Consider the following 21573-nt stretch of genomic DNA (forward strand, 5'->3'; position numbering starts at 1 on the left):
TTGATTTTAATTGGAATTTAATTAATAGGTTAATTTGGGAAATTATATATATTTTATCAACTTGAATATGTTACTGCTCTACCAATTTTAGTCCTGTGCTTTAGTCATAACTTTTATTGAAATATTTTTTTAAAAGATTTTTTATTTATTTGATAGAGAAATCACAAGTAGGCAGAGAGGCAGGCAGAGAGAGAGGGAGAACCAGGCTCCCTGCTAAGTAGAGGATCCCCCCCCCACCCCCGCCGATGTGGGGCTTGATCCCAGGACCCGGGGATCGTGACCTGAGCCAAGGTGGAGGCTTAACCCACTGAGCCACCCAGGCGCCCCCTTTTATTGAAACATTTAAAAAATGTTATTGCTCTTATGGGTGCAAAACACCCCCCCCACCTTTTTTTTTTTTTTTTTTTTAAAGATTTTATTTATTTGTTGGAGAGCCCAAAGCAGGGAGAGTGGCAGGCAGAACAGGTAGAGGAGGCAGAGGAAGAAGCAGAGGAGCAAGGATCTAGGCGCGGGACTCCATCCCAGGACTCCGGGATCAGGACCTGAGCTGAAGGCAGGTGCCTAACCAGTTGAGCCACTCAGGCATCCCTGGATACACCCTTTTAAAATAATACATGTGGCTTTGGCAAAAATGTAGGAATGTTACTGAATTTTTTCTAATTTTATTTATTTATTTATTTATTTATTTGACAGAAATCACAAGTAGGCAGAGAGAGAGGAAGGGAAGCAGGCTCCTCACTGAGCAGAGAGCCCGATGAGGGGCTCGATCCCAGGACACTGGGATCATGACCTGAGCCGAAGGCAGAGACTTTAACCCACTGAGCCACCCAGGTGCCCCTTTTTTTTTTTTAATTTAAGTAGCCTCCATACCTGATTAGAGTTTGAACTCATGACCCTGAGATCAAGAGTTACATGCTCTACAGGCTGAGTCAGCCAGGACCCTTTGAATGCTATTGATTTTTATATATTTATCATACCCATCAACCCTCCTACATTGTTTTCTCAGTTCTCTCTCTCCCTCTCTCTTTCTTTTTTTAAAAGATTTTATTTATTTATTTGACAGACAAGTAGGCAGAGAGGCATTCAGAGAGCGAGGAGGAAGCAGGCTCCCGGTTGAGCAGAGAGCCTAATGCGGGGCTCAATCCCAGGACGCTGGGATCATGACCTGAGCCGAAAGCAGAGGCTTTAACCTGCTGAGCCACCCAAGCCCCCCTCTTTTTTTTTTTTTTTTTTTCTTTTAAGATTTTATTTATTTGTCAGTGAGAAAGCGTGAGAGAGTGCGACCACAAGCGAGGGGGAGGTTGGGGAGGTTGGCAGGCAGAGGGAGAAGCAGAGGTTTCTTATGTTGGCTAGGCCCTCCTGTATAATGAATTGAGGCATTAAGAGTGGGCCTCCGGGACGCCTGGGTGGCTCAGTTGGTTAAGCAGCTGCCTTCGGCTCAGGTCATGATCCCAGCGTCCTGGGATCGAGTCCCGCATCGGGCTCCTTGCTCATCGGGGAGCCTGCTTCTCCCTCTGCCTCTGCCTGCCATTCTGTCTGCCTGTGCTCGCTCTCTCTCCCTCTCTCTCTCTGACAAATAAATAAATAAAATCTTAAAAAAAAAAAAAAAGTGGGCCTCCTTATCTTATTCTGACTTTAAGTGCTTAAGTATCATTAGCTTTGGCATCTACTGTTAATTTTTGCTAGTTACTCTTTAATAGGTTATGGGTGTGTTCCCTATGATTCCTAGCTTTTTTTTTTTTTCCTTTTTTTAAGATTTTAATTATTTATTTGTGAGAGAGTGAGCACAAGCAGCAGGGGGGAGCACCGGGCAGAGGGACAAGGCCCTGATATGGGACTTGATCCCAGGACCCTGGGATGACCTGAGCTAAAGACAGGTGTTTAACCAACTGAGCCACCCAGGTGCCATATTCCTAACTTTTAAAGAGGTGGGGTTTCTTTGTTGTTATTGTTTTTTAAATTGATAAAAGGGAGTTTTACAAACAAGGTAGAATGAAAATAATAGGCAACAGTAAGTACAGAGTGAGTTCAAAGCTAATGCTTTTTAAGAATTACCTATATGGGGGCACCTGGGTGGCTGTCAACTGAGTGTCCTGACTCTTGGTTTTGGCTTAGGTTGTGATCTCAGGACCATGGGATTGAGCCCCATGTTGGGCTCCATGCTCAGCAGGAAGTCTGCTTGAAAGAGTATCTCCCTCTGCCCCTCCCCCTGCTTTCTCTCTCTCAAATAAATAAAAATTAACAAAAAACAGAATTGTTTGTCTGGCAGCTGCTTTGCTGAATCTGTTCAAAGTTGGAAAGGTAAGATGAGGCCTTCATCTTCTCAGTTCCCCACTGGGAAACAGATTTTTAAATCACCTGGTACATATAAGGTCAGGTTTTCTGTCTCTTGACCCCAGATTCAAAGGCTGAAATTTTAAAGCACGTGAGAATTTACTTCCCTCTGTTTGATTATATATGCTTATAAATGCTTACTATGTGTGAGGTATTATTCTAAGCATTTTTTGAAATGTTTACTTTTTTCAGAACACCTCTGTGAGTGATGTTTCATCATCCCCATTTTCAGATGAGAATACTGAGGCACAGAGAATAAGTAACTTGTATCAAGTCATAAGTAGTACATGGCTGAGCCCGCACTCATCAGTGTGATGCTGTCCTGCTTCTCTTGCTCGTATAGGCAATCAAGAGCTTTCTGAAGGGGAAGAGTTACTCGTTTTCACTGGAATAATTTTATGAATGACTCATTGCAGTTTCAGTAGTGAAACCTATAAAATCTAGTTAGTGGACCATTTTTTGTAGTTTTCTAAGATTTTTCCTTCTGTTCTATCTTTGTTTGGTCAGGTTTGCCTTTTCACCGTTGTCTGAGGAAGAGGAAGAGGATGAACAAAAAGAACCTATGCTAAAAGAAAGCTTTGGTAGTGATAAAATTTTATTTGTGCTTTAAATATTTTCTGGTTTTTAGAAATAGAGTAGAGCAAGTATAATGGTTTGTGAGTATCCAAATCAGGATACTTGGATATAGTTTATTATTTTACACCCGTTTTACACTTGTGTCTCAGTTTGGCCTTTGGTAAATTAGGGGACAGCAAAAATAAGGTTATAAATTTTCAGGTGAAGCTGTGGTAAATTCAGTAAACAGTTGTACATTAAATGTCCAGTTTGCTTACTGGAGGAGCTGAAAATCTGGACTTGAACTTCCTAGCATAAAGATGGAGAAACGTTGTATAATTCAGTTTGAGTAAATTTAACATTCTGAATTCATGTTTGAAATCATTGCTGGTCTACTAATATACTTAACCCCATCTACTTTGTATTCGCTTTACAGAAGGAATGAAAATGAGAAGTACTAAACAAGAACCAAATGGAAATAGTAAAGTAAACAAAGCAGTAAGTAGTTATATATAGGCCTTAATGATTTTTTAAATTTGTGTTTTAAGCTTGCTTTATAAAAAGATCTTTTCATATATAATACATTTACATTTATAAAAATAGCAAGTGATTCTAAGACCTAGTAATCTTTAACTAGATGGTTTGCTACTATGTCCTGCAAAGGTTCCAGACTAGTCTGATGGTTCTTTTTTTTTTTTTTTAAGATTTTATTTATCTGTTAGAGAGTGCACATACAAGCAGGGGGAGTGGCAGGCAGAGGGAGAAGCATTGCTCCCTGCTGAGCAAGGAGCCCAGTGTGGGACTCAATCCCAGGATCCTGGGATCATGACCTGAGCCAAAGGTAGACGCTTAACCAACTGAACCACCCAGGCAAGCGTCCCTAGTCTGATGGTTCTATTTAATTGTTTTCATTAGTGGAAGTTAATAGCCCTTTTAATAACCTTAGGTTATTAAAGATTTTTTTAATTCAGATTTTTTTGTTCTGTTTTGTTTTAAAATAGTACATGCAGTCTACATTAAGGGCTTTAGAGTTTAATCTCACGCTTAAGGAGCAAAACTTACATGAGGCAAACTCTTAGGTATTAGACCATTGAGAGGAAAGCATTTAAAAACATCATTTTATATTTCACTTACATGGTTTTTTAAAGTATTGGATTATATAGTTTTAAAAATTATTATCAGTGCCATTTATTATGAATATACTCCTTAAGAATACCCAAAAGATTAAATTTAAGAATTTTGAGACCTCTATAGATCCTTACTTGGGATGTATTATTTGGGGCATTTTAGTAAAAACTGATATTTTTATGTTCCCAGCAGGAAGATGATTTGAAGTGGGTAGAGGAGAATGTTCCTTCTTCTGTGACAGATGTGTAAGTTTTTGAATCATTACCATGAGAATCGTATTTCAGTATTGCTTTTATTATTTAATTGAATGAGCTGAAGAACATCCTAATGAGAATGCTTATAGATTAAATTATTTAAATTAAGGAATATTAAAAATGTTTAAAAGATGTTCAATAAAAATTACAAATGATATACAACCAAAAGTAATTGGAATTATTTGTTCAGATGACATTTCTGCTTAGAAAGTTTTAGTTATCCATCTTCCTAAAATCATTGGGATAATTCTTTGGAATTTTTTAGTTCTTTCCCATGACTATATTTTTATTTTTTTAATTTAATTTTATTTTTTTTATCTTTTTTTTTTTTTTAAGATTTTATTTATTTATTTGACAGAGAGAGAGAGACGGTAAGAGAGGGAACACAAGCAGGGGGAGTGGAAAAGGGAGAAGCAGGCTTCCCATTGAGCAGGGAGCCCGATGCAGGGCTGGAGCCCAATGCAGGGCTTGATCCCAGGACCCTGGGATCATGACCTGAGCCAAAGGCAGATGCTTAATGACTGAGCCACCCAAGTGCCCCCATGATTATTTTTAATTAAACATTGGCTCTGTCACAGTGCAAAACCTGTTTGTTTTCTGTACACTTCCAGTAACCTTCTGGTTTTATATTTGCTTTTATTCCCCTGAAATGGCCATTAATATGCAGATCTTAGGTAATTATAAAAAAGGCTTTAAATTGCATTCATAATCTACTTTTCCTTATGAACTATATATGACTTTACATTCTTCATTTTGGTGTTTTTCTCTCTGCAGAGCACTTCCAGCCCTTCTGGATTCTGATGAGGTTGGTAATCATCATGTGCATAAACTATGGGTCTGATGATTTAAGAGGGAATCATAGGTCCTTTGTTCAGGGAAATTTTATTTGACTCAGTAATGCCCTGAAGAACTATAGTTGATATAGTTGAAAAAGGATGAGAATAGAAATACTAAGATACTAAGAGGAGAACCCGCATACTCAAGAATGTTTTCTTTCTATACACTTTCTTTTTTTTTTTCCTAGAAAGAGCTTTCTTTCTATCCCCTATTTCTTTTCGTAGGTTACATGGTTAGACTTGAGGTCATGTCTTTCATTCTGAATATTAGGTTATTCTAGATTCTCTTAATTTTAGAAAACCCTTTGAAAGCATCTGCCTGATTTCTAACTCATTGTTGTGGATTGACTGCTGAAAAAATGATTTGTTCATTTCCCACTGACCTGCTGTGTGATGTAGCACACAATATCAAATTCCATAGCAGTTTTGTGTATTGAAATAACTGAGAACTCTATCATGCAGAATTAAACTTATCTTTCTTTGTAACACTTTGCATTCTGTGGTGTATTCTCCAGTTCCCCAAATCTCTCTCTTGAGGGTTTCTGCTAATAGTTGTCCTCAGGGCTTCCCTGTGACTAGCTCTCAGCCACTGCTGTATTTCAGGCAGAGAAGGTTGACTATGTAAAACCCTGTAGGGCCATTCAGGGCAATACAGGTTTATTATAGTTTTTTTGGTGATAGTGACTTCACCCCTCTGTTCATATTTCCTTGTGTGAAAACCTTTCAAGAACTGAGTAAGAACTTAACTATAAGAGAAACAAATTTTAAAGGACTGGGAATCAAAATAGCATCAGACTCTTCAGCCTCAGCTTTGGAAGCTAGAACATAGGAGAACAATGTCTTTGAATTGTGAGGAGAATTATTTTCAGTGTAGAATTGTATATTCAACTAAACTGTTGTAATGAGGGCAAAATAAAGACGATTTTAGTCATGCAGGAAATAAATTAATATCCTACGTGTGCTTTCTCAGAAAAGTAGTAGAAAATGTTCTTTACAAAATGAGAGAACTACAAAGAAAAAGATTTGGGATCCAGGGAATAAAGGGTCCAACAGAGAGGCAAGGATAAACTCCCAAGATGATGTAAGAAACTCTGAGAGTAATAGCTGGGCAACAGTCTTGGAGAGCATCCAGTCCACAATGGAAAAGACTAGAGAGCTTCAAGAGGAGTAGTTCTAAGAAAAAAAGTGAAAAGGATAGATTAGCTGATATAATTGATCATTTTGAAAAAAAAATGTACAGTTCTAAGTTCAGTATATGTGATATGTGGTATGTGCTTTTAGCAAATGAAGCAAAACAAAAATGAAAAATATTAACTCTAAGGTAAAAAATTATATAAGAAAAGAAATTTAATGGTAGTAAATTAATTTTCTTAATTGAAATCACATACTATAAATACTATTTTTTTTTAATTGTATTTATTTGAGAGTGAGTGCAAACATGCTCATGAGCATGGGGGTGGGGAGGGACAGAGGGAGAGAGAGAAGCAGACTCCTCCATTGAGCAGGGAACCCAACAGGGGCTCAATTCCAAGACCCTGGAATCATGACTTAATCTGAAGGCAGATGCTTAATGGACTGAGCTACCCAGGGACCCCTAAGTACTGTTTCTAATCGGACGTACTTCTTAACATGCTTTTTATTTTTAAATTTTTTTAGATTTACTTGTTTTTAGAAAGAGCATGAATTGGGAGAGGGGCCAAGGGAGAGAGAGAATTTCCAGCATATTCCCCACTGAGTGCAGAGCCTGACGTGGGGGTTAGTCTCATGACCCTGAGATCATGACCTGAGCCCAAACCAAGAATTGGATGCTCAACAGACTAAGCCACCCAGATGCCCCTTAACATGTTTTTTTAAAAAAATTATGAAAATACATAAAATCTACCATCTAATTATTCTCAAGTGCAAAGTGTTAATTATATGCACAGTGTTGTACAACAGATCTCTAGAGCTTTTTTAAACAAATGAATATGTAATATTTCATTATGAGCATATATCATAATTTTGTTTATGCAGTCCTATATTTTTGGACATTTAATTTTGAGTTTTGCAGTAGAAATGTTTCTGGCTAAATCTTTGTACACATCCTTGACTTTTTCTTCAAGTTATATTCTTGAATCAGAGGAGGTACACATTTTCATTAAAGTTTAATCTGAAGTAGATGTTTATTTCTTTCTCTTCTTTGACTCAGAAATACACAGTTCCTTTTAATTTGTGGTTTAATGTCCAGAAACTTAAAAATTTTGATTCAGTTAATCTTGGGTGGGGCCTGGTCATCTATATGTTTCAATGTTTCAAAATCTTCATAGGAACATTTCTTCCTTCCTTTCTTTCTTCCTTCCTTCCTTTCTTTCTTTCTTTCTTTCTTTCTTTGGAGAGAGTGCAAGTGGGTTGAGGTGGCAAGAAAGAGAATCCTAAGCAGGCTCCACGCTCAGTGCGGAGCCCGAAGTGAAGCAGTGCTTGATCTCACAGACCTGAGATCAGGACCTGAGCCGAAATGAAGAGTTGGGTGCTTAACCAGCTGAGCCACCCAGGCGCCCCAGTTAGGAACCATTTCTATCTAGTTAATGGACACAAAAGTACTTGTCAGAAATGTGTGTGTGTGTGTGTGTGTGTGAGATCTTTGTAGAAGATATTTGGAACGTAGACCCATTTAAAATGCTTAGGAAAAAACTTTTTCTTTTTTACCTTAGGAACGAATGATTACACACTTCGAAAGGTCCAAAATGGAGTAAAAAAAATGGGAAGATGTGCAGTTGAAGATGGCAGTATCTGGGAAGAGATCAGCTTCTGTGTTAATCTTCTACACTCCTCCATGGAATTAAAGGAGGCAGTGAAACCTGATCTGTTCCTTGACCTTTGTGCATTGGAGCTGGTGAGAGGTGTCAGAACAAGGAGAACATCTTACTGAAAACAAGTTCATAGGATGAGAAAAATCTACAAGTGTTTTATTTACAACATTGATGCCCCTTTCCTTCCCATACCCTGACATGGATGTTTATGCAACTTACGTGTGTTGTTCCTGAGCCTTCTATAATGTTTCAATTGTTTAATCTATCAAACTAAAAAGTTTAACATCTTCTAAAGAACTATGACATCAACGCCATAATATGTAATCTCCAGGAGCAACTGCCTATAATTTTTATTTATTTAGGGAGTTACATAGGTGATGGGGGAAATTGTTAATTATTTTTCCATTTCCTGAGAAGCCAAGGTTATATCTCGCAGAGGTAGTTTGGAGACAAAAAGAGTCCTGACTTCTGGAGCCATGGTTCTGTTGGTGATTTAAAACAAAAAGAAGAGCGCGCAAGAGAGAAACCTGTTACAGTATGATTCAGATCATTTAAAAAAAAAATCAAGTGCAATTTTGTTTACAAATGGTGTATATTAAAGATTTTTCTATTTCAGATGTACTTTAGAGAGAAATATTAGCTTAACTCTTGACATCTGCTTTTGTGACACATCCCATTGCTGGCAATGTGGTGCACACTCCAGAACTTTTAACTACTGTTTTGTAAGCCTCCAAGGGCAGCGGCATTGTGGAATCATAGGCAATGCTTTGTTTGCCTTCATGCTGTTCACGGGGTGTTGCACTAGATGCAGAGAGGCACTCCATCTAAGTGCTTGTGAGTGGGCGCCCTGCTCAAGGAACAGTAGTGCTTAAGCAGGAGCTAATACAAAGGAAACAGGTCCTTCTGGCTTAACTGAAACCGTTTTTCCTGCATGAAGTAGTGTGGAGGCCCACACTACTATCCTCATTCTTTAGGATTGACTGTTCTTATACCTGGTGTTGGTTTAGAGACTTTATAAGAGACATCACAAGGTGATGGGATTCATTTGAAGCACTATTTTCCTGTTTTAATGGTTTTGTCCAATTTTGCCTTCCCAAGATTTTTGTTCTACATAGAAAGTTCGTGCCACTTTTTAATATAAAAAATTTTAACAAAATTAATATATCTTCCTCATTTTTTCCCCAGACTTGCTTCTAAAGACCCTTCTTCCTAAACTCTTGTGGAATTTTCCTTTCATGGTTTTTGTTCTACATCATCTAATTGTGAAACCAGTGACCACATGACCACAGTCTTCACTAACTCATTCAATAGTGACAGTGTTTTAAAATCTTTCTATAGCTGTTCGCTATGGTTATTTAAAAAAGAAAAAAATCACCTAGGCAGTATCTCTAAGGAGCAATATGAAGGGCTGACTGTATTCTCAGGTTAACCCACTAGCAAAAGGCTAGTGGTACTACTGTGTGCTTCTTTTCTTCCATACTGAAACTTAGCAAGTGAAAAATAGTTATAATGCAGCAAGATGGTTGGTCAAATATTTTTTGATGGTGGTTAGATGTTGACTTAAGACTAGGGGAAAAATCATTGTGTTAAGCAGGAGTGTATAGTAAATTATGTAGACTGGATAATTCTTTCTGCTTTCTCTTAATGGGTTATGTCACTGTGATTAGATACAGTGTATCATTTCTTAAAACTGGTTCAGAAGTAATTTATAGTATCACATAGATCTATTTAGTTCTTAGTCCTTGGGCCTGAAACTATTAGGTATTAGGCCTTCTTCCAGTACAGCAGCTGGCAATTCTAAATTTTCGAGGTGTTTATGTGGTGAAAATCAGCCATAACACTTGGTTTATTTAGCAATTTTTGTGTTAGTATTAACACCTTGAAAATATTTCACTGGATTATCAGAAATAACATTTGGTAAAGATGGGACAACTATCCTAATTTACAAGTGAAGAAACTGCCATTGTATAAAGATGAAGGGGGGGTGGAATAAATAAACTGACCAAGTCCATTTTTTTAAAAAATATTTTATTTATTTATTTGTGAGGGAGAGAACACTAGAGGGGGGAGGGACAGAGGGAAAAGCAGACTCCCCACTGAGCAGGGAGCCCGATGCAGGAATTGATCCTGGAACTCCAGGATCATGACCTGAGCTGAAGGCAGTTGCTCAACCTAGCCACCCAGGTACCTGAGGCTATTTTATTTTGTTTATTTATTTTAAAGATTTTATTTATTTGCCAGAGAGAAAAACAGTGATAGGGGGAACACAAACAGAGGCAGAGGGAAAAGCAGGCTTCCAGCCAAGCAGGGAGCCCAATGTGGAGCTCTATCCCAGGACCCTGGAATCACACCAGAGTGGAAGGCAGATGCTCAACGACTGAGCCACCCAAGTACCTATTTACTTTTTTAAAGACTTTATTTGTCGGGCGCCTGGGTGGCTCAGTGGGTTAAGCCGCTGCCTTCGGCTTAGGTCATGATCTCAGGGTCCTGGGATCGAGTCCCGCATCGGGCTCTCTGCTCAGTGGGGAGCCTGCTTCTCTCTCTGCCTGCCTCTCTGTCTACTTGTGATCTCTCTCTGTCAAATCAATAAATAAAATCTTTAAAAAAAAAAAAAGACTCTTTGTCAGAGAGAGAGAAATGAAGACAGGAGCACAAGCAGGGAGAACAGCTGGCAGAGGCAGAAGCAGGCACCCTGCTGAGCAAGGAGCGGTTTACAGATGCGGTATTGGATCCCAGGACCCCAAGATCCCAGGATCATGACCTGAGCTGAAGGCAGACTCTTAACTGACTTGGCTCACCCAGGCGTTCTTTTTTTTTTTTTTTTTTTTTTAACTTATCATAGACTCACCCTTTTTTTCATTTACATTTTTGCTTTAGACCCAAATGCTTACTTTTATGACCTACCTCCTATTTCCTGCGGATGTTTGGGGGGGGTGTCAGAGGGTGGGGGTGGGTTTGCATCATTATTGCAGTGGTTTTCCAAATTTTAAAGTGCATGGACTCACTTTGGGGATTTACTAAAGCACAGACTGCTGACACCTACCCGTACTTCCCCCCCCCCCCACCCCCCCGCCGCCATATTCTGATTCGGTAAGTCAGGAATGAGACCCAAGACTGCATTTCTAAGAAGTTATCAGGTGGTGTTGATGCTACTGGTCTAGGGACCACACTTTGAGAACTACTGCCCTGGAACAACCTTTAAAAAAGGGCAAGGTTGTGATTATAATGGTAATGCAAAAACCATTTACTGGGTGTTTAGAGTGGGTCAGGAGTTGCTAAGCGCCCACAACGCTAAGTTAGTACGGAACACTACCAACCGTTTGCAGATAAGAAAACAAAGCTTCTGGAGATTGATTAAACGTCACAGCTAATTTCCTAAATGGCAGAAATTCGCTATCCAGGCTAGCAAGCCAAAGCCCGAGTTAACCACCATGCTACACTGCCTGAGGCAGTTTTAAGAACTCCCCCCGCCCCCAGCCCCGCTTTTTTGTTAACCCCATTGCTAGTCGGTTCCATGACAGAGAGGCTCTGGGACCCCAGTAGAGGTGGTGGCCCAAACGCCACAGCATTCCTCGAAGGCGCGTTAGAAGCTGGGGCGGAAGGGGCGGGGTTTCTGCTGCGGAAGAGGCGGGCTTAGTCCGGCAGGAAGTCCGGTGTTGATGGCTGTGTTGTCGAATGGCCTGTAGGTAGGGTCCCGGTCCAGCATCACTGTTGGCCCTTCTACTGGGCTGGTCCCGGCCGAGGCCTGGCCCGGCCCGACCCGTTACGGGTGAGGCTGCTGAAGTGACTGCTTGCCGCCATGCACGACGCCTTCGAGCCCGTGCCGATCCTAGAAAAGCTACCTCTGCAGATCGACTGTCTGGCTGCCTGGGGTGAGCTGAGGGTTCCAGGGGCCGAGGCGGGGTCGGCGCAGAGGCTGTTCCGACCTTTCACAGGGCTGGGAAAGTGGACGGGCATGTGGCTGTATAAACTCCCGTCGGACACTGTCCGAAAGACCTGGGATGAGGGAGGGCATTTACGCCGAGCGCAGTGGGACTGTTGGGGCAGTCCTCCGGAACCCAGTCATTTTAAATACGTTTACTCTTGCTTTCGGTACAGAGTTGAAGGTTGAGCTTTTCTTGTTAGCTGTACTGAGCTTTGGCTCCTTTCGAGACCCAGTAAGTCTTCAGTTTGGAGGGGCAAGCAGTGGGGAGTTTTCAACTTGCCCGGGACGTGAACTTGCCCGGATGATTCTGTTGTTTTCTAGATGAAAAACACTATTTTAGGGGCACTGAATGCGTTAACACCATATGCCTTTTTTCCTTAGTGATCACTCATCGTTCACTTATTATTATTGTAGGTAATTCACGTTGTTGTTCTAAACTCAGTCTAGCCAAGTGGTTGACTGCCTTATATTCAAAGTGCCCAAGCTACTTAACTGTGGGTACAAGAGCATCATTCGAGGCTGTCATGAAATCTAACCTATTAAAAATTTGTGTGATCCTCTTGGGATCGGCCAGTACAGAAAGCAGGGCCAGGCATCTCTTGTATGCTCTAGAATAGAAATGGTTTCAGGGGTCTAAACCTTGACTCTTAATTATGAACATTATGCTTTTAGAGTGGTTGTGTCTGATAACAGTCACCAAAGACCAAACAAATAATTTCAGTCTTTCTTGTTAATGTCCAGGTACTAGAAATAAGGGCCATGAAAAAATGTCTCAGAACGCTTCATCAGATCTTATACTGAGCTATACCCAAGATGGGCCTGATGGAATCTGGTGGTGCCTGGCATCTTCTGCATTGTTTATGGACATTGCCACCCAGGCAGTCTTGCAAGTTCTTCACAGCCTTTTCAGTAGGGTGCTTTCACTACAGGTCTTCATGTTAATGTGTACAGTCTTGCCTCTAGCAGCCCTGGGCTTCTTTAAAATCATGCTTTCACAGTAAGCTGTCCTAGTCCCTTGGGTTAAGGAGAGAATCTTGCTTCCTCTGAATATCTCAAGAAAACCTCCATTTTATGTTATTAAGTGCTTAGCAAAGATAAAAAATAAAAAGAGGAGGAAAAGAAATTTAAAAAATGAAAGACTTGATGCTGCACAAAGGGACACATTCCCCTAATTCTTCATCAGATATATATTCAATGCCTATATGGCGCAGTTTCTCTGCTGAAAACAAGGATAAAGGGATGAATAAGAAACAGTGTCTGTGCTCCTAGGACACACAGTGAGGGACAAAGTCATAAGAACAGATTATGATACAAGATAAATGATACTGAAGGCATATGCTGCCTATTATAGAAACATGGAGGAGGGGTACCCAGCTCAGCCTAGGACATATGCTTCTGGAAAGGGTGAATGCAGCTGCTTAACATGCTTTACTTAGCTTGCCATAATCCTTGACTGATACACTGTGGAACTAGTAGTACACGCATCTTATCCTCTCAACAGTCCATTTTGTCACACTATAAAGATTCCCTGTACTTGAGCTTTTCAGAAAGATAGTTTTGAAATGCTAGGTAGTTTTTTCTACCTTCATCTCCCAGCCTACAGGAGAAATGCTTATACCTTCTAGGATGCTATGGTAGGTATTGGTCTGCAAGAGGCTAGTTACCACCTCTTGACTCAGCTGTTTTCAGACTTAAGCAGCAGTGAATATTGGTATATCTAGTTATTACCCCTTTTACCTAAAATTCATCCAGGAACCTCCCGAAGCCAGATCACGCAGGGCCAGACAATATTTGAGAGACACCATAATCCATCTCTTGGGAAATGGAAATGGGGATACTGATGATGATGATGATGACTTCTCCCTAATCTCCGGAGTTGTAGAATCCAGCTGCCTTTTCAGCACCTTCAAATGGTGTCTAATGACATGACCATAATGGTTCTTGATTCCACTCTCCCAAAACAAGCTTGTCCCCCTGTATCCCACATCTCAGCAAATGACATTTCTATTCCCATTTTCTGCTGATGATTTTGGAACCATTCTTCACTTCTCTTATACACCACATCCAATCTGTCTGCGAATCTTATCTGCTCCACCTCCAGGTAAGGTCTAGAATTCAGTCACTTGTCTCCATCTGCACGATTTCTATTCTGATGAAAGCACCACCTCTGTCATCTGACTTACTGTAGTAGTCCTCTGACTGATCACCCTGTGTTTGTCATTGTGCCACTTTTAGTCTTTTATCCACACAGAGGAAGAGTGATCCCTTGAAAACTGGATCTGATTGCATCTCTCCTCTACTCAGAACCCTTCAGTAGCTCCCTGTCACAACTAGAATAAGTTCCAAAGTCCTTTCTGTGCTTTCTACATCTGACATCATCAGGTCTGTGGTTGCTTCCCCTCATCTACCTCATCTTTGCTCTTAGCTCCTGCTCCATTCTACTAGTCACACAGTCTTCCTTGTTCCATAACACACAAAGCACGTACCTACCTCGGGGCTTCTGCTCTTGTTCTTTTCCTCTGCCTGGCACTCTCTTGCTCTAAATATTACAGAACTCATTCCTCATTTCCTTCGGGTGTCTGCTGAAATGTCACATAAATCAGCAAGACCTTTCCTAACGATGCTATATAAAAGAAAAGGTGCTATTCTTACTCAGACTTATCTTTCTTCTTGTCATGGATTGTCACCTAATGCTATTTTATGTTATATTATTGTCTCTCTCCATATTAGAATATAAATTCCTTCAGAACTGGAACTTAGTTTTGTACATTGCTTTATTTGTAGTTCCTGGAATAGTTCCTTATAATGGTATACATTAAATCTGTTGAATGAATGAATGAATATTAATTGATATTAATAGGAACAACTTCCATTTATTGAGTACTAATCCTTATTAAACTTTTATGAAATAATATCTCCATTTTACAGAGGAGTAACCTGAGAATCTGAGTGATTTTTCCAAGGTCACATATCCAGTAAATCGTGTCTTATTCTGGAACCTGGTTCCCAAAATATAATATATATTCAGAACCTGTTAAAAAAAATGCAGATGTGCGTTTGTATCTGTGTATCTGTATGTGTGTCTACACATTCATTCTTCTATTTTCCAAAGAAACAGTAGGATAAAAAGGACTAAGATGGTTGCCTATAGCAGCTGGAGAAAACAGGGAGAGTGGACAAGGATGCAGGCTAGACTTCCTACAGTTTTAGCATTGGAACGACATAGATGCATCATATAATTAAAAAACTGAATTTAAAAATGTGGGTTTCAGGTCACCACTGCAGAATTATTGTGTCAGTATCTCTGGGAACAGCACTATGCAATTTGCATTTTTAGTAAGTTCGGTGATTCTGATGCAGCTAAACAGGCTTTTGCTTTAAGAAACACTGTTCTTTGCTCTATGACCTCAAAAAGGGAAGTGACCACTACCTGTTTCATTTCTGTATTCCCTGCAGTGGCCAGCATTAGGCCAGGAATGGAACTGTTTATCACATGAGCTTGGACTAGGTTGTAGTTGGACGAAGTTTCATTAGGGTAATTATGAACAAGATGGCCCAGCACTTACTCATTCTGCAGGAGGAAAAAAGTCCAACCTTGTGGCTCAGCATTAGGCTGTTAGGAGTTTTCTAGGGCTGATTCACATTTGTTTATGTATATGTTACCAACAGACTACACCGTTTTTGTAGTATGTCCCACCTTCTGATTTGCTGTATTGAATCTGGGAAGGGACTGTCTATTCCATTCATTCTGTGTCTGCTCTGCAAACCTCTCATTTTCTGTGCTTTGCCTCCATGATTGTATTATATGATGACATGTCATAGACTGTGGAGGCCCAAACATGGGTCAGGTCCTGTGGTCACCTGAGCCCCCACCGACTTTTTTTTTATTAAAAGAATTTTTTTTCTCAAAGATTTTATTTATTTGAGAGAGAGAGACAGAAAGAGAGAGAGCAGGAGTGGGGTGAGGAGCAGATGGAGAAGCAGGCTCTCTGCTGAGCAGGGAGCCCATGCGGGGCTCCATCCTGGGACTCCGGGATCATGACCTGAGCGGAAGGCAGATGCTTAACAGGCTAAAATTACCCAGGCGCCCCCCCCCCCCCCGCCCCTGACTTCTCTAACCAAATCAAGCCTCTTCAAGGTTGTGTGCCATGAGTGCATCTGGGTAATGTGTTGTTTTCCCTTGAGTGTGAGGCTAAGTAATGTGTGTGTGGTGCTTTTACTACTTAAAGGAAAGTTGTTAAAATACTTTATATGTATAATAAGTGGTTTTTCCTCCTTAGCACCTTCAAATGAACATGTGAAAAGGGTTAAATAAAACCTCAATTAAAAATTTTTAAATTTGGGCTCCTGTGTGTCTCAGTTGGTTAAGTGACTTCCTTCGGCTCAGGTCATGATCCTGGGGTCCTGGAATCAAGTCCTGCATCAGTCTCCCAGCTCCACGGGGAGTCTGCTTCTCCCTCTGACCTTCTCCCCTGTCATGCTTTCTCTCACTCTCTCAAATAAATAAATAAATAAGTATCTTCAAAAATTTTTTTTTAATTTTAATGAATATGTCTGATTCTGTTTTCTGACCAATAGATGTTTGATAAATAACATCTCTTGGCAAGTAAACATTTCAATAAAATGGAAGTAGACCCTTGAATGTCATGCTTATGAGTTTGACTTCATATTTTGGTAGTGCTCATGAGGATGTAAGCACCAGTGTGACAGTCTCACAAATGTGCTCTAGGTAACCTACAGCAAACATGGAAAGACACATATAATGAGACCAGTTGAGGCCATCACAGGGGTCCCTGGAGGGACTGGGATATGGCTTTTGCAAGCTACCTTGTAGAGCTAAAATTGATAGGAATTGCAGACCTGAGTGTTAAGATGTGGCTGTTAAAAGAGATAAAGGAAAACAGGAACTGGTAGGGATTTGGGGAGCAGAGTAGGGAGGGAAGAGTGGGGAAGATGGTGAATATTCTTTTGGCCTTTTGGTTATAGATTTTTATGTATGTTATAAGTGAGTTAAAAAAAAATTTCCACCTCATTTTATTTATATCTGAAATAGCAGTGGGGGTCCTGGAAATCAACTTCAGTATTACCAATTGCTCAGTACAGTGATATCTATAAGTAGAATTCTAAGCACAATATCTTTTACAGAGCAAGCATTGTGAACTTGTTTCTTTGTTTTCTGTGTTCTGCTCCAACATTCCTTTAGAGCCAGTGTTATTTTTGATTTCTCTTAATGTCATTAAGAGCACATACTGTCTTACTTTCTGTGTCCTGCCTTTGCTTTAAAACACAAGAGAAGTCAGAATCACTATATTTTTTTGGAAGACTGAGGACATCAACCTGGAAAAATGTTCCTGATGTGGCCTCTGGCCGGTTTTTATAAATACAGCCAGTGCCTTGCAGACAACCTCTGGCCAACACCCATTCTTTTGACATAGGATGCCTTTGTAATTGCATCACAGCCTGTGGTTACATCCTGACACTTTAACACACATCTTCCTACATGTATGACTCTGGACAAATTACTTATCCCCTAGGCCTCAACTTCCTCATCTGTGAAATGGAGATTTATAAGAAGGACATACCCCAAAGGATACTTGTGAGGATTAATGAAGTAGCATGTGATATGTGCTTAGCATTTCCTGGAGCACAACACATGCTCAATAAAGTTTATCTGTTTGTACCATTATCCAAGAGGATCAAGAGAGTTTATGAAAGGAATGAATGACCTTTTAAAGTGTCCAAAAGCTGAGGAAGTATCTGTACATGCTTACCTTCCCTGAATGAGTTAATATAGATCTGACAGGGTAATTATTTAAACCCTATTGGAGCCTCTTTTAGCATAGACCAGTGTCTCCCAAAATGTAGTCCTTGAACCAGCAGCATTACCGTCACCTGGGAACTTGTTAGAAATGGATGTTTTCAGGCCCACTGTGAGACCCGCTGAATTGGAAACTGAGGGCAGGGCCTAGCAACCTGTTTTAACAAATCCTCAATTAATTCTGATACATACCAAAGAACCGCTGGCGTAGACCAGTTTTCTTTTTTTAATAAGAATTTTATTGAGGGGTGCCTGGGTGGCTCAGTGGGTTAAAGCCTCTGCCTTCGGCTCAGGTCATGATCCCAGGGTCCTGGGATCAAGCCCCACAGCGGGCTCTCTGCTCAGTGGGGAGCCTGCTTCCCCCTCTCTCTCTCTGCCTTCCTCTGCCTACCTGTGATCTCTGTCTGTCAAATAAATAAAATCTTAAAAAAAAAAAAGAATTTTATTGAGATGTAATTCAACTACCATACAATTCACCCAGTTAAAATGTACAGTTAAGTGGTTTTTTAGTACAGTGCAAGTCTTGCCACAGTCAGTCTTAGAACATTTCATCACCCTAAGAAAAGCCCCATACCCATTGGTATTTACTCCCCCCGTTTTCCTGTAAACCCACCAGCCTTAGACAACCACTAATCTGTTTGTCTCTATAGATTTGGCTACTCTGATATTTCATATAAATAGAGTCATAAAATATGTAGCCTTTTTCATCTGGCTTCTTTCATGTAGAATAATGTCAGGTTCATCCCTATTATATAGGAATGTATCCCTATATAAGCATGTATCCACACTTCATTCCTTTTAATGGCTGGTTAATATTCCATTGTATGGATGGATTTGCAGCATTTTGTATATCCATCCGTCAATTGACGTACTTTTGGCTGTTAGAGATGCCGCTGCTCTGAACATCTGTGTACAAGGTTTTCTGTGGGCATGTGTTTTCATTTCTCTTGTGTATATGCCCAGGGGTAGAATTGCTGGGTCACATGACAACTCTATGTGTAATCTTTTGAGGAACTGCCAGACTGTTTTCCAGAATGACCGCACCATTTTATATTCCTGCCAACAACATGTGAAGATTCCAATTTCTTCACATCTTTGTCAACACTTTCTTTTTATATCTGCTAGACCGTCATTTAAGATAATGAGTTCTGTAAGCTTAATATTGGTAGCACTTCTTATTTTCCCTAAAGTAAAAGCATTAAACCTTTAAAGGATGCCGTTTAGTTTTGTTTCTGCTATTAGTTACCTAGTTTCATGTTTACACTATTCCATTTTATGATTTTATAAATTTGCATCCTATTTTTGGTCAGTCTAATTTTGAAACACTGAAGGCAAGGGCATTTTTTATTCTCTAATATGTCTGGTAATGATACTTTTTTGATGGGTTGCTTCTCAAACATTTCTTGAATATAAATAGTCCTTAGCTTTGCAAAACATCTGCTATCAAAAGCAACTCATTTTCTGGCCCCTTTGATTTCTGATTACAAGCCCCAGCTCAAGAAATAGGGTTTTGCTAAAGCTGACTGACCTTTTTCTCCGCTCTTTTCTCTTCCAGAGGAATGGCTTCTTGTTGGCACCAAACAAGGACATCTTCTTCTGTATCGGATCCGGAAGGACACTGGTAAGTGGCAGCTCTCCAGCCTCAAGAAAGAGGTGACTTATTACTCATGCAAAAAATTGTGATGGTCAGCCAGTATACAGCTGTGAAATCAGTGATTCCTGGACCTTTAAAAATGATGGGGGTTGAGAGTAGTACAGTGGGAAAGTAGGGAGAAGCATGAGAAAATCTCTGGCATTTTTGTTTTTTTTTCTGTTTTTCTGTTCCCTTACCCTGATCTGGTAGGTGCAGTTGAGTATTCCTCCCCTCTTTGCTTACAGGAGAGTCACTGTCAGAAATAAGAAGTATTACTGATGTGAATAAGACTTTTGCATGAATGATGTGGTAGTAGGAAACAAATTAGGAACAACAACTTTTGTTAACTTTTGAGGGGTGGACTAGAGAGAGGAGGCCCAGGTTTGGGCCCAGCTTTCCTTCTTCTTGGCCAAATGACTGAGTAGGTCCTTTCCTTTGTCATTTTCCTCTTCTATAAACTATGTGTCTCACAAAATTGTTGGGGTCAGATGCAAGGATTTTGAAAAGTAAAGCTCCAATCAGATGTGACTTTGTTAGTAAAAATGTAGACTAATAATTAAAGTATTTGAAATTTATTTTGTTAGGGTTTCCTCTGTTGGAGGGAAGAAAGCACCACACTTCCTTTTCCTGATTTTATTTCTATAGTTTCTTTATGGAAAATTGATGGGTTTGGATAATATACATTGGAGCTACAGAATCTTTAGAAATCTGCTGTTAATGCCAGAGTATGTTGAACCATATGAAATTGTCATTATTTGACTATATTAGGAAAAACAAAATTTCATGCCTTTCAACCCAATAAACTTTCTGTAGCAAATAGCTTAAAGTAAGATTGGAAATAGATACTTCCTTTTGGAACCTGGAGCAAGGAAATAAGGGCATCTTCCTAGGGCATGTGGAGGGGAATTTCATTCTACCCATTTTAGGTTCCTTGGGTGGGAACATGTAAATTGGACTGACAAAAGAGATTGACAAGAGAAAAACAAGTGTATTAACATGTATTACACATACACATGGGAGCACTCAGACATGGGTAACACAGAGGGGTTGTGGTTGGAATTTGGGCTTATATAACATCTTAACAAATGAACAACAAATTTTTAGAAAAGTGGTAAGACAAAGGAAAAGGACTTTGAGTTTCTAGGATGGCAAACTGTTAAAAGGCAGACACAGATGGCGGAGAAGTAGCAGCTGAGACTACTTCAGGTTGCAGGAGATCAGCTAGATAGCTTATCTAAAGATTGCAAACACCTACAAATCCAACGGGAGATCGAAGAGAAGAAGAACAGCAATTCTAGAAACAGAAAATCAACCACTTGCTGAAAGGTAGGACTGGCGGAGAAGTGAATCCAAAGGGACGGGAAGACAGACCCCGGGGGGAGGGGCCGGCTCCCGGCAAGCGGCGGAGCAACGGAGCACAAAATCGGGACTTTTAAAAGTCTGTTCCGCTGAGGGACATCGCTCCAGAGGCTTAACTGGGGTGAAGCCCACGCGGGGCCAGTGTGGCCTCAGGTCCCGCAGGGTCACAGAAGGATCGGGGTGTCTGAGTGTCGCAGAGCTCGCAGGTATTAGAACAGGGAAGCCGGCTACAGAGACGGAGCCGAGGAGTGAGCTCACAGCTCGGGCTTACCTTGAACTGGTCGCAGGCTCGGTGAGCTCGGAGCGCAGCCGGAGGCCAGGCAGACGGGAGTAATTGGACGCTGTTCCCTGAGGGCGCACTGAGGAGTGGGACCCCGAGCTCTCGGCTCTTCCGGGCCGGAGACTGGGAGGCCGCCATCTTCCTTCCCGTCCTCCGGACTCTACGGAAAGCGCTCAGGGAACAAAAGCTCCCGAAAGCAAACCCGAGCGGATTACTCAGCCCGGGCCCTGGTAAGGGCGGTGCGACTCCGCCTGGGGCAAAGACACTTGAAAATCACTACAACAGGCCCCTCCCCCAGAAGATCAACAAGAAACCCAGCCAGGACCAAGTTCACTTACGAGGAGTGCGGTTTCAATACCAAGGAAAGCAGCGGAATTCCAGAGGAGGAGAAAGCAAAGCACGGAACTCATGGCTTTCTCCCCATGATTCTTTAGCCTTGCAGTTAATTTAATTTTTTTTTTCTTTTTCAATTTTTTTCTCTTCTTCTGCTAAATTTTTTTAAACTTTTACCCTTTTCTTTTTTAACGTTTTTTAACTAGTTTATCTAATATATATATATTTTTTCCTTTTTATATTTTTTTCATTATTGGTTTTCTTTTTTTTATTTGTTTCTTTTTTCTTTTTTCTTTCTTTTTTTTTTTTTTTTTTTTTTTTTTTTTTTT

The 21573-nt window shown here is 40.4% G+C and overlaps 2 protein-coding genes across 6 annotated transcripts in view; both read left to right on the forward strand.

The window, feature by feature from the left end:
• Positions 1–8511, forward strand: part of TMEM87A (transmembrane protein 87A) — a 44892-nt gene extending 36381 nt beyond the window's left edge. For 2 of the 4 annotated variants that reach the window (XM_032856746.1, XM_032856747.1), the window contains exons 16-20: positions 2842–2915; positions 3326–3387; positions 4210–4262; positions 5046–5076; positions 7798–8511. In XM_032856746.1, the coding sequence (XP_032712637.1) occupies positions 2842–2915; positions 3326–3387; positions 4210–4262; positions 5046–5076; positions 7798–7839 (262 nt within the window). In that variant the 3' untranslated portion in view covers positions 7840–8511. Of the gene's footprint in view, positions 1–2841; positions 2916–3325; positions 3388–4206; positions 4263–5045; positions 5077–7797 lie in introns of all 4 variants that reach the window. The other 2 variants (XM_032856744.1, XM_032856745.1) reach the window with 1 other exon arrangement.
• Positions 8512–11534: 3023 nt separating this feature from the next.
• The window catches only part of VPS39 (VPS39 subunit of HOPS complex), a 51013-nt gene continuing 40974 nt past the window's right edge, over positions 11535–21573 (forward strand). Inside the window, exons 1-2 of one of the 2 annotated variants that reach the window (XM_032856750.1) lie at positions 11535–11768; positions 19195–19260. In XM_032856750.1, coding sequence (XP_032712641.1) covers positions 11696–11768; positions 19195–19260 — 139 coding nt within the window. In that variant the 5' untranslated portion in view covers positions 11535–11695. The remainder of the gene's footprint in view (positions 11769–19194; positions 19261–21573) is intronic. The other variant, XM_032856749.1, reaches the window with a different exon arrangement.

This window comes from Lontra canadensis, unplaced genomic scaffold, assembly GCF_010015895.1.
Source record: "Lontra canadensis isolate GAN:19392208 unplaced genomic scaffold, GSC_riverotter_1.0 scaffold12, whole genome shotgun sequence".
Classification (NCBI taxonomy): domain Eukaryota; kingdom Metazoa; phylum Chordata; class Mammalia; order Carnivora; family Mustelidae; genus Lontra; species Lontra canadensis.